Below are 16067 nucleotides of genomic sequence, written 5' to 3'. Positions count from 1 at the left end.
TTGTACAATTTATGAAATGCTATCCTCTATTTCTTGTAGAAGGAGCTGTAGTTCTTCTTACAAAAGGAGACACAAATACTTTTATATGAAAATAGGCACTTACAGTACTTTTGTTACTAAGGAGACTTCTAGTTCCTCTACCATTCATGGGAAACAATATTCCCTGTTGTCCTTCTCATTTCTCACTCTGTGTCCTTAGTAGTTTGGGGTTTTTAGGAAAAAATTTCTTATGTTAGTTGTCCTGGATGTTTTACTTGAGAAAAGGAGTTAAAACACTTTAAAAAAATATTAAAATTTGTCATCTTGCCACCATTATAACATTTACTGTTATAAATAATAGGCCCTTGGAGCAAAACTAAATGCCTTTTCTTAATCTATCTGCTTTCATGAGGAATATTTTGCTTTTATTGCTTACTTTTATATTTAATTATGTAATGAGACATCTGTAAGAAAACAGGAGGAGGTTCATTGAAGAAAACTATGTAAGGAATGGAGAAATCATAGAAAGGCATTTGGCTTAAATTCTCAATTCCATTTAACACGTAGTGAGGTTAAAAATCAACAGTGTGGTAGATTAAATGCTTATATTGTAGTGTATGAAGTCATAAAGTCCCTGGGAAATCCCATGCTTGTAACAGCCAACAATTAAAGCTAAAAATTTACATCTACATCTTTGTAAAACACTAAGGAGAACATCCTCTATTTGTCAAAGAAGTCAAAATGTAAGCCATTCTGAATTTTAGAGTTGTTAGCTGTGTGTGGTGTTTTAGTAATTTCAAAGACTCATGCGTGTTGAAAAAAGGAGTCAAATCAAGATTGCAGAGACCTGATTCTATTTACAGTTTAAGTACCAAGATTCTTCTGCCAAGCAAGATTAGGGTTTCTAGTGAATTCACTGCCAAAGCCAGGTGTTAAACTATGATTTAGCTCTTAGTCCTTTTTATGATTAGCAAATCCATGTTTTCTCCATGAAGTAAAAGAGGCCAGAATATGAATATGCATTTTAAGATATGTGTTTTTCTCTCCACAGGTGAAGGACCAGGTACAGCTGGAATTATTCTTACTTTAGCTATGAACATCATGGGAACCTTGCAGTGGGCAGTAAACTCAAGCATAGATGTTGATAGTTTGGTAAGCAAAAATGCACGATGCTGTGCTTTCTTTTGAGGAATTGCCTTATTTTGTTGATTACAGTTGTGCAGTGAATTATCTTCAGAGTTGAATATTATGCAGATATGTCAGAAAAGTTTCTCTCATATCTTTGATAGCAAACTACTGGCTTTGGGGTGGCACAAATGGCCTTTTTCCATGATCAGAAGTTTTTCTGGCCTGGAATAGGCAAGAGCAAATACTTGTACTTGAGGATTCAGATTGCAGATGTAGCAGTGATAGGAAAACCTCAAAAAGGCTTGAGGTTGTTTTGTTATGCTATATTTCCTGTGTTTATATATATAAAATATACCTTACTTGGTCTACTTAACAACTTTGCATAGCATGTCACAATGGATGTTCTAGAGTTCCTTTCACCTATTATCAATAGTGGTTTAAAAATCTGTCCTTGACTTCCCTGGCAGTCTTTTTCTGGTTTTATGTAAAATGCCCTCTGACACAAGACTTTGCAGTCGTGTAATTTTCACAGGTAGACACTTTAAAACAGAGTATTTCACAAGGTTAACTTCTCATCACCTATTTGTTGAGATATGTCAAGCAGACAGGAAATTCATAAAAGAGTATGTTTGTTCTTATACTTTTCATCATACATTAGCTCAAATGTATGAAAATTTTAGTTTTTCTTTTAAAATGTAGTAGTTACTGATCCCTTTTCACTTCATTCATTTTAGGATTCATTCTAGACAGAACTAGTGTAATAAAATACCGTAGTCTTATAAACAAAAAAAATTCTGAGAAAAAAGATCTCCCACATCCTGTCTTACCCGCTCTGAAGACTAAATCAACTTTTTGAGCTTACTGCTTCAGTAGTGGAAAACAAAAAATTTACAGCAGATTTCAGAGCCCCTTAAATCCCGATTAATTGAAATTAATTGTCATATTAAAAATATATTGGGGCAGATGGTGACAGTGAAGCAATATTTGCAAGCCTAACATTAATTTTTTTAAAAAAGAAATTATTCAACTAGATTCACCCTGAGGGAAATCATTAAGGGCCTCAGAACAAGGACTTAACCACTTACAGCATCTAATCTCTTGTTTGCAAATATGACTGCTCATAGTCGAGAAAGCGGATGGCCGTTCAGCAGTATATCCTACCCACCAAATGTTTTATTCTCGTTCTTTCTTCGCTTTGTTATGAGCAGTCTGTCTTGAAGGGCGAGCACTTCATTGCTGTAACTGCAAGACCTGCTGAAGAGTAGTTATGTGACTAAAAATGAAATAAAATGTGATGTTGGTAAATCACTGAATTTTTAGGGTTTGGAGGAACCTCTGGAGGTCCTCTTGTCCAACTCACCTGACCAGGCAGGGTCACCTAGAGCATGTGACACAGGAACTCCCCACAGATGAGGTTTGAATGTCTCCAGTCAGGGAGACTCCAGGACCTCCCTGGGCAGCCTGTTCCTGTGCTCTGTCATCCTCAATGTGAGAAAGTTCTTCCTTAAGTTGAGGTGAGGCTTTTTGTGTTCCAGTTTATAGCCATTGCTCCTCGTCCTGTCACGGGCACCACTGAGAAGAGCCTGGCACGATCCAGCTGACAGCCGCCTTTGAGATGTTTATATGCATTCATGTGATCCCCTCTCAGTGGTCTCCAGACTAAACAGACCCAGCTGCTGCAGTCTCTCCTCATAAAAGAGATGCTCCAAACCCCAAATGATCTTTGTGGCCCCCCACTGGACCCTCTCCAGCACCTCTTTGTCTGTCTTGTGCTGAGGAGCCCAGAACTCAGCACAGCGCTCCAGAGGTGCCTGACTAGGGCCGAGCAGAGGGCCAGGACCACCTGCTGGCCATCCCGATGCACCCCAGGTTACCACTGGCCCTCCTGCCCTCAAGGGCACACTGCCAGCTCATAGTCAATTTGTCATCTGTCAAGACTCCCAGGCCCTTCTGTGCAAAGCTGCTCTCCAGTAGGTCAGCCCCCCCAAAACCACCACAGCAACAACTGTGTTAATTCACTTGGCTGTAATTTGTAGACTCCAACCCCTGTAAGGCAGAATGTGATCACTTTAAGTATAAAAATCTGTATGCAAATAATGTGTGCATATTACATGGCTTAATACAAACTGAAGGTGTTTCACAAGACCAACAGGAACTTCTGTAGGATTCAGAGGGTGCTGGACACAATGTGTCAATAAAGAAGACCTTCCCCTTTTTAAAAGTACAGTGGTGTTAAAATGTCACCTATTAGTAGCAACAAGAAAGTAACTCCCTTTCCATGGGAAAGGGTGTCTCAAGTTGCTCTAGACATTTCTGAGTACTTTCCTCTGTATTAAGACAAAGAGCTGTGTTGGACCACTGGTTAGGTTACCTGTCACATTATGTTACTGATAGCCTTCTAAGGTCCACAAGGCTATAGGGTAGATCCTCTGGACAAGTTTTACCAGTTGATAACTGCCCACCCTCATGACATGAATTTTTAAGTATGCCAGAGGAGAAACTAATAGATATTGCTGGAAGGATGGTTTTCTTGACATTCAAAAGCTGTTCCTATGCAAAAGCAGATAAAAGCAGCTTAATGGTGTCAAGATAATAAAACTGCTTCACTGGGTGATACAGATATATTATTTCCTACTATTTAGTCTCTGCATTTAGCACTTCCCTCATCAAAGTATTTTACAATTCTTTGGCTAAAGAAGTTTCGCAAAGGGTTGCCTGACTTAGTAGCCTATTTAGTTATACTCTATTTTTCTCTCTAGAGGTAGTTTGAAGTTCCCCACAGGACCAGATTGACTAGAACAGACACATCTCCAGGTGTCTCCAGTTACAGATACACACACACCGCTCTAGTTGACATCACTCTTGCCCTTCCTTGAGCAGCTATGATATCTGTGTTTACAAGCCTGCAGACAAGCATGCCTGAGTGAATAGCACATTTGTAGGGAGCAGTCTTTGGCTGTCATACAAGCTGGAGTTTTCTGCAAGTGGTTGAAAGCCACATCCAAAGGAATAGCTGGCCAAACATATGGGTAGGTGGCAAATTTGACTTTATTCCACACAATCTCCATCTTGAGCTTTCCACGGCACTGGTTCATAGATTGAAGAAATCTGAGTTCCTAGGTTGGTTTTTATTTCTACATACACAGCTGCTGTCTTTGAAGCAATTTTGTTGTACACATTTGGCTTCAAATCCCTATTGTCTCTTAATACCCCATACTGGTTTAGTGGTTTTGGCATTTCATTCTCTACAGCCCTGATACTTTGCCTGCTCTGCCTTTATTTAAAAACAAACAACCCCCCATACCCCCCTTCCTCCCCTCCAAACATACGTGGTCACTCTGACAGATATTCATTGCTTCATTTAACGCTATGAATTAGGCTAGACTTACTGTTTCACTTTGATCATTCCTGCTAATATCCCTTTAGTTGGTTTTCAGTTTTTTTCTTCCAATCTTTCTAGGCAGTCTTGTAGTGTTTTGATTTTTTTCCCCCTTCATAAGGAGATAGAAAATAATTTTTTTTCAGTAGGTGCTGCTTTCATAGATAACCATTAGCTAGTCCCAGTGGATTATTTTAATGCTTTCTAACCTCTTCTTTCACTGATGTATATCCTGCAGCAGCAGTGCTTTAACTGTTAAGGACAGTTCCCTTTATCAGGGAAAGAGAAAATGCCATGCATTTACTATTACCAAGATTACTTATATAAGGAGATAACAAAAAGGATCTCCCAAGGAGATATTAAAACCCAACTGGCTAAACATCACAGTGCCTCACCCTGTACATCAAGGATGTGCTAAACGTCACAGTGCCTCACCCTGTACATCAGGGATGATGAAGAATTAAAGTAATACAGGGTAAAAAAAGGACCAAATTTAAAGTACAGCTGTGAAAAAGAATGGTGCATTTACAGATTATTTTTATTGACTTTTTTTTTTTTTTAATCTAGGACATGATCTTAATACGGTTTTTACTACTGTTGGCAGAAAATCTGAGAACACTTAAACACAAGTTTAAGTAAATACTTGACTGTAAAATCTGCATCAGAATGGCAGTCCTCAAAGTGAGGTATTGGTCCTCTGGAAAGGAACATAATGAAGAAAAAAACCTATAGAACATTATCTTTTCTGCTTGCTTCCATAGCAGTGTGAAGAAAAGAAAAAAAAAAATCAGCAAAAAGTTTAAAATGAGCTAGGTATTTCACTTTTGCAGTTCAGAAGAGAAGCATACATCCTATAAGTGCACCCAATATGTAACAGCAGATGATGTGGAACCTCAGTAAAAACCATATGTTTTGCCTACAGAGCCAGTTTTGGCAGTGACTTAATGCACAAGATTTTTTACAACACAAACCATTGGACCAATCTCCCACAGATCCCCCCAGCTGCACAGTGCACTTTGCAAGCAGTGTGCTTGTGTGAAGAGGTGATGTCTGGCAACACAGCCATTGAATACAGTGTGTGTCTGGTCTGAAAAGCGTGACTGCTGTCTTTTGAGTAGAAGATAACAAAGAGCCTGATTAAATTAACACTATTAGCTTACTTGTAAAAGAATTACTTCTTCCACCTTCTGGAAATATGAATTATATAATCATGTTATGAATTCTCCTTCAAAGTTAAGAAGAGTTTAAGTGATATTAATGAAGAAATAAGTACAAGAATTTGCAGTGCTATTAAAAGTTCAGTAAAATACAATTAGGCAAGGCTAAAAATAGTGTACTATGCCATAGACTTAGGGATGAAAATAGTAAATATACGCCTTTATTCAAAAGTACTAGTTAAACATGAATATAGCTGGCACAGTACTGATGGGAATAATGGATAAGTAATTTGCTGTCACCTATCCTATACCTGTCATTATGAATGACAGAACATTTCTACCCATAAAAGGAAGAATGGATATTTTTGTCAAATGTTCCTGAGATGCTACATTCTGCACAGATTTAAATAATAATTCAAGCTATATAACAAGGAATTCAGAATTGATTTTAAATTATTGACTGTCTAAAATACATAAATGATAAGTCTTTCAGGGGAGCTAGGATGAATTTTTTTTTTTTTGGTTTTTTTTTTAAATTTTTATTTTCATTGGGATGAAATTTTATTTTGTAGAGAAATGCTTCTCATCCAACTGGCTTCACAGCAGACATTAGACAGTGTGTAGTGGTATGACCTCTTGGGTAGTTATGGGGAATCTCTGCCCCTGCAAACATTCACAGCTCTTGATGAAGCCAAGAAAGATCTGCATTTCTAAAATGACAATATTTCTATAAGTTTTCTGAAAACAAAGGTACCATCAAACACCATTTAAAGTAACTGCATTGTAGGATTTACTATTGACAGCCAAATGGGGAGAAAATTGTCAGCTTGATCCAAGGTCTTCTTGTTTGTATCACCAAAAAGAGCTGGCATAAACATATGAACATGATGATGACCATGCTTTTCCATCTTGCACAGTGGTTGAGAGAGAAATAAGAATTGATGGGCTTGTGTGTTAACATGCTTTTTAGAACTTCTGTCACAATTGTTTTGCAAGATGATGAGATATGAACTATGATCCCAGTATTCCCTTGCATTTACTTCCACATAGAAAATCTCTCTAATAGTTTTTCAGTTGGGATTGAAGAGCAAAAAGGAATTGTTCCTAATGTGTCAAGTAGAAGCACTTTTCATAAAGAATATAAAAGCAGTTAAAGATGCACAAAGGATTTTCCATGATATCACTAAACAGAAATCTATTTCTGAGAATACAGTTTAGAAAAAAAATGTTGTTTACAGGAACAAGCTTTTGTAAAACAAGGAATCTAATTAATTCATTAATTGGACTGGGGCACTGAGGTACCTGAATGTAAAGGGAAGTCACATCTTCTTCAAGAAGGGAGCTGAAGCTTGTTTCCTGAACAGCAGAAAAATAGGACATTTTGAAGACTCTAGGACTGCCAGCATGAACAACATTCTCTGACAGTATATTAGGAATTACAGCCTCTACAGAATGGATTTTAATGTTAACCCAAACAAGCTACGTGTCAGAGGTCAAGAAAGAGAGAAGAGAAACTTGACAAAATCAGAGTTAGGCTTGCAAATGGCCCAAAAGCTGGATAAATACTTGATCTTAATTTTCACTAAAAAGGCAGTGTTTAACCTGTGGACTTCAAAGTGGATCAGAAGGTAGAAACAGGATTTATAATATCTGAGGTAGGAATTACATGCAAACTAGCTAGAATACTGGTCTTGCTAAATTGTACAGTTTGTGGAGGGACACACACCTGTGACCACCTGTGAGTCAGTCCATCTAAAATCAGAATCCTCAGCTAGAGGTGATTTGGTTCTGCAGCTGGACATTTCACTTAAACACATAAAACCAGACTGGAACAATGCCATCCATACCAGGTAGAGCAGACCTCACATCCAAGTGTTGAGGAAGAACTGGTCGAGAAGCTGGAAATCTTATAATGGCAACTTCAAATAAATAAACAAGCAGGCAGTGGTGGTGGCATGCGATAAAATAACTTTCAACATTTTGTTGAGAAGGAGAAATGAGAAGTCATTGATACCACCATCAGTTTGTTAGTGTGATAGCAGCAGTCTCTACAAACTATTTTTAAGAATTAATTAAAAATGTGATGCTTATAGATTGGAGTTACTTAGATTTGCTGACATTAGGGTTGCATCACCCTACCCTCATAACTGTGACTGATGATTTATTTTCCAGATAAAAGTAATGTAATAGATCTCATTTGCCTTCAGGAAAGCATTGATTGTGGCTCTGTTTCAGGAATTATATAAATGAAGGATATCAGGATTATTGTAACTGTAAACTAGTTAATGAGTTGGTCAGAAAGGAAATGGCATTAAGCTGTAAGTATTAACCTGTAGGGAGGCTACTCAACAAAGATTAGATTGCTGACTGAGCTCATTTTAATCTTTTTTAAGTGCTCTCAACAAAATAAGAAAGTGTTCAAGAAATCCGCCAGTGACACAAAGCTGAAAGGCAGTGTTGGCATAAAGAATCCTGAGAGTTTACATGTATTAGGTGACCTCAAATGGCAGATATTAAATAGATTTCAGTAACTAAAGTGCAAAGCCTTGGATTTAGGGACTGCTAAGAATAACCTCAGCTGTAAGTGAGGATCTTGGTTAGAAATGGCTAAAATGGAGGAAAGCTTGGCTGACCATCTCTCACTCAAAGGCTGACTGTAAGATGTGACTGTGAAGAAAATAGTGTATGATCCTAGCATGTGTTAATGCAGATATTCCTAGTATAGATAGGGAAGTAACAATGGATTTGTATAACGTCCTGGTAAAACATCATCCAAAATGCTGTGTGCATTCTGGTTAGACAGGAAAGCTTGATTTGAACTGGGGAATTTGGAGAAGGAGAACATATATTAAGAAAGTGGCTTAAACATGGATTTTCTTTAGTCCTAGAGAACAACGAGTGATAGGATCTAAGGTGTCCCTCCATAAATGAATAGAAAAAGCAGCTGGTAAAAGGAGATCTTTATAATTTAAAATTAATAAAGTTATAACAGCAAACTTGTCCATAAAGTAAAAAATACGTCTTCTGAACACCTGAGCAGTGAAGTTGTAGTGAAGGAGATTAACCCTTGACCCATTTGATAAAAAGATCAAGAGGATCCTTCCTAGTCCCATGTTCCTTTGAAAATGCACCAAGACTGCTACTACCAACGTCTGTCTAAAGTTCATGAACTACAAGATTTTATTATTTCACATAATATATATAATTACTGATAAAAAATTCATTATCATGGAACTTCCTAGAAACTTTTTTTTAACTACAATTTCTCATAACTACTCTAATGTCACTGTTTAATGATTGCTCCTTTTTTACTTAATGCTACTGCTTTGCATTTTTCAAATCCCATGCAGTCTACTGATCTTTGGTGATCAGTCATTATTCAAAGAACTTCAGTTTTTGGGCAAACCCATACCTTCCTGAAGGAAAGAGTTTAAGTGGCTCATGTTGTTTTTATGATTATATTTTGTTTTCCTAGATACGAGTCATCAATTTTTCAAAATATGATTTTTAAGGTAGAAAGAGCTACTATGTCCATCTAAAAAGGAAGTGAGCGGAATCCCATGTTGGACCAAAATCAGTAGTACAAGTGCAATGGAATCTAGAGCTCTAGATGAGAAGTAGCTACATTTAGATTAGATCACAGTGCAATAAAGTTTTGGGTTACTCATGACAGTAGCTTATACATAAAAAAAAAAGATTCACTATTCTGGCTAGGAAGTAGGAATAATTTAATTTTATATGTTTTGATAGTTTAGTATGAATTACAATTAGAATACATTTGTTTTGATTTGTAGATGCGGTCTGTCGGACGAATATTTAAATTAATTGACATGCCAACAGAAGAGACAAAAAGCATTAAGCCACAGAAGAATAATCAGTTTTCAGATGCCCTTGTAATCGAAAACAGGCATGTGAAGGAAGAGAAGAACTGGCCATCTGGGGGCCAGATGACTGTGAAAGACCTTACAGCCAAATACGGTGATGGAGGAGCTGCTGTACTAGAAAACATTTCCTTTTCAATAAGTTCAGGGCAGAGGGTAAGACACTGTTTTATTGTGTTTTTTTCTGACTTCTATTAAGCTTAAGTATAAAATTGTCATAAGCCTATTTGATGACTAAAGAGAATTTTGAGTCCAGTAAGATTTTCTAAATGAAATTGTTGCAAAACAAAATATCTTCTAAACTAACTGAAGAACAGAAATGACTTAGGATACAATACATATGCAACAGTTTCCCAAGCTGTATTCCTGTGCCTGAAATTCTGCTGCTGTGGAGAGGGAAGCTTGCTGGTGAATGCAGGTGCTGGGGACAGCCTGACCCGATGGGGCAGGGCACAAAAGAATACAGGCTGCCGTGCCAAGGGTAACGCACCGCTGGCTCCGGCGGCCGGAGGGTGGAGGTGCCGTCTCACCCATTCCATGAGGGCACTACACCACCCTGAATTATTGTACTACAGACCATAAACAGCTATTCTTTACAGGATTGACAAACCTCTCTAATCTTCATGTGTGTTTGGGGCTATGTTTATGAAAGGGCTTTAGCTTCAGGACAGCATTTAGGTAGAAGTTTAACACTGTGCTTCAAGTTCATGCTAAAGGCCCATCCTTGGTGGCATGGGAAGAAAGGCTTGTGATTTCCTGAGCTGAAGCCATATGGAGGAAGAGGAGGAGATTTTAACTGTCCCATGTAAATGAGAATAGGTTCAGTGACAGCTCCCTGGCCTCAACATGAGGCACATATTCACTCCTAATTTGGATAGTACCAGTCTCTGCCCAGGTTTGGTAGATTTTGCCTTGGTTTACATGAACTGAATGTTTCATCTACTAAGTTTGAGGGCACCAAAATTTTGAACCTAGAGTTCTGACTTCCTGTAGCACCATCCTGAAGGCACTCTGCCTTTGAAAGAGAGACAGCTGTGATTCCTGGAACGCTGAGATGCAGGTGCTGCTGCAGGCTGGTATATTTAGCTCCTGGAAGATCCCTTGAAGCAGTGGAGTAAGGAAAATGAAAGACACTTTTATACTGTACAGAGAAGGGGGAGAGCAGTAAAACCAAAAATCCTTTCCTCAAGGGCTGTGATTCAGATGCACCTTAAACTGGAAAGAATTTGTCTCTACTGCATAGGTAAGCCACCAAGAAGCAAACAGAGGAGTTCTGCTCTGCTGAGTGATGGAATGGAATAATCATCTAGTCCCACTGCCTTACCACTTCATGGTTGTCCAGAAATTAAAGCTTATTATCAAGGGCCTTAAAGACCTATAGGCTTGGGGCATCAATCACCTCTCTAGGAAGCCTGTTCCAGTGTTTGACCACCATCTTAGCAAAGAAATGCTTCCTAATGTCCAGTCTGAACCTCCCCAGTGCATCTTCAAACCATTTCTATATGTTCTCTCACTGGATCCCAGGGATAAGAAATCAGTTGCCTCTCAGCCTCCTCTCCAAACTAGACAAGCCCACGTTCCTGTCCATTCATCACAGGGCATTCCTTTCAGCCCTTTCACCAGCTTTGTTGCCCTCCTCTGCATGCATTCACTCACCTTCACATCCTTCTGAAACTGCAGAGCCCAGAACTGCACACAGCACTCCCAGTGAGGCTGCTCCAAAGCTAAAGAGTAGGGTAATCACCCCTTTTGCCCAGCTGGGGTGATGCTGTGTGTGACCACCCCAGGATGGGGTTTGCCCTCTTGGCTGCCCAGGCACACAGAGCTGGCTCACACTGATCCTGCTGGCAGCCAGCCCCTCAGATCCCTCTGCAGGGCTGCTCTGCAGCCACTCCTCTCCCAGTTTATACTTGTGCCTGGCATTGCTCCATCCCAGATGCAGAATCTGACATCTGGACTTGTTAAACTGCAATTAAATACTGCCCAATGTTCCAAACTATCTAGATTTCTATACAAGGCCTCGTGTCCTCAAGACAGTCAACCACATTTCCCAGTTTGGTACAATCAGCAGCTTTGTTAATGGTGCATTTGACTCCTGCATCCAGATCATTGCTGAATATGTGGAAGAGAACTGTCCCTAGGATTGAGTCCTGAGGAACACTGCTAATGACCGTCACCAGCCAGATGTAGCCCATTCACTACAAGCCTTCAGCCTTTCTTCAGTATGGTCACACTACAAAAGCTGCCCACACTCAAGACAGGACATTGTTAGCTGTGTGAACCCAGATGTTGGAAAAGCAGCATTTTGGAGTTTGTTGGTAGTTACTGTAGATATTTGATTTTTCTGGCAATAGGTTGGTTCCCCTACAAGGGAAACACAACTTTTAACATTATTTTGTTTCTTCACACCCTAGAGGTAAGGAAAATCAGTACCAACTTGGCAGGTTGAGGACTTGCACAGATGCTTAGAGGTGTCCAATGGCATGTCTGCTGTAACCACTTCCTGTGCCCCAAGCTACCCCACTAATCAGTTAGACCCTTTATTTTCTATCATATGATAATGGAGTAGCTTACTAGGGTGATATAAATGCCCTCACTACTTAGTTTTTGATTTCCAGGTGTGATTTTGCTGATGAGGGTTTCATGGCAAAGTGAAAAGGCACAAAGAGCTGGGCTGATCAGTGCAAGATAATAGAGAAGCAAATTTCTGTTCTTCAGCTAAGGGTAGGATAACAGATTTTTCATCTAGTTAATTCTAGCAAAACAAAGAAGACTCTCTCCAGTGTTTGATTCTGCCCTTGCTGTAGGCTTTTATCATTCCCACATAAATTGTATTTGCTATCCCATTGAGACCCATCTGGACTGTTCTTCACTGCTAAGACCTCTAAGGTTTTTGCAATAGTCTGTGACTAATATCTGAAGAGTATTAAATATTTGCTTGTATGATTTGCATTGCAGGTGGGCCTTTTAGGAAGAACTGGTTCAGGAAAAAGCACTTTACTTTTTGCATTTTTAAGACTGCTGAATACAGAAGGGGATATCCAGATTGATGGAGTCTCCTGGAACACAGTCAGCGTGCAGCAATGGAGAAAAGCATTTGGAGTGATTCCTCAGGTAATGAGATTATTGAATTTTTTTTTTTTGCCTTTATTTTCACTGGTTCTATATCTGTATGTACATAGTTGCTTTTAAGATGTTTGTTCTTGTATGCCTAGAAACGAACAAAACATGGATTTTGTGAAAAGGGAAGTGGCATGGATGGGTGGAAGGATGCAATGATTCACAGCAAACTTTGCATTTTTAGGGTTTCTCCCTAAAAATCCCTTGCTGCTCCCACAAGAATTCTTCTAGAAATGGGAAGAGAAGTGTTTCTAGCCTGCTTATCCCTGCCTCTATGAGACAGTCTACATTTTGATTCAGGATAAGATAGTGCCACCTGAAGAAAATAAAATATAATCAGTGTTCTCAGCTACTGTTTTCTGAAGCTCTACATTACATATTATGGTTAACATGTGGCCACTGCACATTGTGTGTTTTCCCTGGCAGACTGGTAGCAAACATTTAAACCTAGGGCTTCTGAGTCTCTTGCCAATGTTCCTGCCACTGGACAGTGTCTTGTATCAGTTACAGTTCTGGATTATCTGTGTGAAAAACGAACATTATTGTCTGCATACAGTAAAACTAAAATGTGATTGCTCACTGTAAGGGTACAAATGAAATGCAGAATTTTAACTCCTTTGTACTTTTGATGCCTATCCTTACCAACAACACTGATACATGAGTAACACATATTGGCCATCTCTTCTTTGACAGTTATGCATCAGATAGTACTTCAGTTTCAAAACATACACAGTCTCCTCCATAACAGCATTCATTCCTTTGGAAATCTTGTGACTGTGGCAGACTAATTCAAGTAACACTTGATGGCAATCTTACCAGTGAGTGGCTCGTCGTATCAGGGGCAGTGGGAGACTAACTGCAGATCAGCCTGCCACACTGTGAGGGGCCATGCAGCCTGTCCTGCCTTTATCCATCCTTGAGGGTGGCTACTAGCCCCAGAGACAGAAAAATATGGTTTGGTCCCCAGTCACCTTGACCTTCTCCTTGACACACCCACAAAGGAGTGGGCCGACCAAGGTGGCCAAGAAACCCCTTTTAACTGTTAGCTGTCAGACCCTAATTGTGTGATTCCCCCATCCTGTCCCCACAATAAAGCTGTTTCCATCTTTTTTCTGTGAAGATTTGGTTTGTTCTCTGATAGCTTCCTATCTGAGAAAGGTGGTTATTGTCTTAGAAAGCTAGTGATTGTATGTGTAGTTAATGCTGTTATTAAAGCTGTTGTTGCAGTGACTACATGAGACACTTTAAAATAGTTATAGATACTCTGGGACAGCCAAACAGTTTAACCTAAAAATGCCCTAAGTTTTAAAGCTTGGGTCACTGTTAAAAGACACAAAAATATTCACGCTGGAAGAAAAATGGTCTTGATTTTGCAAACACAAGGAGGACTCAGAGTTCAATTTTTCTACGGGCTGATCAGTTTTGAGTACTGATAGCTTCCCTTTTAAATATGTTATTCCATAGTAGCCCAAGTGCCATTTATTTAGAATAGGCATGCAAAGCAGACACAACTCTCTTTTCTTTGTGCATTTCATGCTCTGAAATTTTCTAGAGGCAATAATTTTTTAGCACTTTGATCTTGTCAGAACAGACCCTTTCCTCCCTGCCACGTTACACTCTTAACAAACTAAGCCTAACAGAGCAGTCTTGAGTCTGTGGGTTGGACTAATTTCTTACCTGAGCTCTGCCAGTCACACACTGCCTGCAGAGCTGAGGCTTGCTTGGCAAGCTGCCATTTGATAACTGACCTCTTGTCACAACTTCTGTCCTTTCTTCAACATTTTCATATCTATCTGTTCCTTTAAACTTTTATTTCTTTATTACAGCTGGTTCAGTTCTGCAGAGTAATTGTTGCTTGCAAGTATGAAAAAAATTCCCCCATTCAGATCAAGGCTGTGCAGTGAATTGCATGTGCAGCTGCTTGTATTTAGTTTGTAGGACAGGTATGTTATACAGCTGTTTTCTGAAGCATGGCTGTATAGCATGAAGGATGCTTTTACCAGAAAGGTATGTCTACACTGGAAAATTTTCCTATACCGCCAAGTAAAAATTTCTGTATTGGAAGGGGCTTCCTTATCTCTCCCATAGTCATCTTTTTGCTCTCAGCCTTTTGCCCTTTGGGATGGGGTTGCCCACCAGAATTTCTGTGTTCCATCTCCATCTGTCCTTGGGAATGCATGGACTGAGAAGAAATCTGAACGCTTGGTAACAAGCAGTCTCATTGTCTCAGTGAAAATATGAGGGATAATTCTCATAGCTGAGCACTCACTATAGAGTCACTAATGGTATAGAAAATATCATTCTGCAGCCATCAGCAAAATGCAAGAGATATTTATTACATGAGCATAGCACCCTTCTGCTAGTGAGGTGCATTGTTAGTTTATTGTTAAAATTATACATTTAGTTCACAATTGGAAGTCCCTGATACACGGATCAATGCCAACTAATCCCAGCCCTCCATTCTCTGCAAGGTCATGAGAGTTGCCAGCCTGTTTGCATGCTTCAGCTCACAGCACTTGTCCCAAAGCCTTGGCAAAGAACTGCACATTATGCCTCAAAAGTTCCCACATTCAGAACAAAATGAAGTTTTCAGCAGCACTTTCCCAGCAGGAAAGAGAAATTGCATATGCCGCCCTACCTTTCCCAGCAGAACAAAGGGAGCCTTTTGTTCTTTGCCATTCACCTAAAGCTTCAGAATGGAAAAAAAAGTTGCCTTTCCTTTCCTGGGAGGCTTTCCTACAGCAACACCTGGATATTCACTGTCTCCAGGACAGGCTTCGCCAACAAAAGGAGAATGGAGCTCTACCCGAGGCATGCTTCCTCCTGAAAACCTTCCAACACTCTCCTCTTCCTTAACCCTAAGTTTCCCAGTTTAGTAGAGAAGAAGTGCTCTTCCACTGTGGGAACCTCACTAATGCACAACCACATAGCACAGGGAGTCCTAAGCCTGCTGTCTGCTCCATGCAGGCTGTGCTGGAATGGCCTGCAGCGTGGTCAGGGATCACACTGAGCAGAAGCAAAGGTAAACCTCTTGTTTCTTTCACTATCTCAAATCTGGCTGTCATGCCTTGTAGAGGTGTGAAGGGTTAAATCATGTAAAACATATTTTCAGAAGCACCCACAGGGAAGTTCCTTGCTGCAGCTCACACGGCTGTGCTGCTGAAGCACAGCCTGCCCAACACTGCTCCTACAGGCTGTCATTCTCCCAAAAACAATTGCTCCACTGACACCAGGCTGTACTTTTGTACCCATTATCTCTTCTTCCTGGACAGGTCTTTCTGATGATTCTTCTGCAGGTATTTGCCCACCACATTTCCAGAGTGAGGACTTCCAGCTGCATTTGCTTTCAATACTCTAAGGCTTTCTTGCATTGGTCCTCATGCAGATTGCATTCTGAAGCATTTAATGGAGTCAGATTGAGGA

The 16067-nt window shown here is 39.7% G+C and overlaps 1 protein-coding gene across 3 annotated transcripts in view; it reads left to right on the top strand.

Moving 5' to 3' along the window:
* Positions 1–16067, top strand: part of CFTR (CF transmembrane conductance regulator) — an 87969-nt gene that overhangs the window by 62097 nt on the left and 9805 nt on the right. For all 3 annotated transcript variants that reach the window (XM_030257297.4, XM_072921614.1, XM_072921613.1), the window contains 3 exons: positions 1031–1131; positions 9438–9680; positions 12483–12638. In XM_030257297.4, coding sequence (XP_030113157.4) covers positions 1031–1131; positions 9438–9680; positions 12483–12638 — 500 coding nt within the window. The remainder of the gene's footprint in view (positions 1–1030; positions 1132–9437; positions 9681–12482; positions 12639–16067) is intronic.

Source organism: Taeniopygia guttata, chromosome 1A (genome assembly GCF_048771995.1).
Source record: "Taeniopygia guttata chromosome 1A, bTaeGut7.mat, whole genome shotgun sequence".
In the NCBI taxonomy this organism is placed as follows: domain Eukaryota; kingdom Metazoa; phylum Chordata; class Aves; order Passeriformes; family Estrildidae; genus Taeniopygia; species Taeniopygia guttata.
This window is presented reverse-complemented; position numbering and strand designations above follow the sequence as displayed.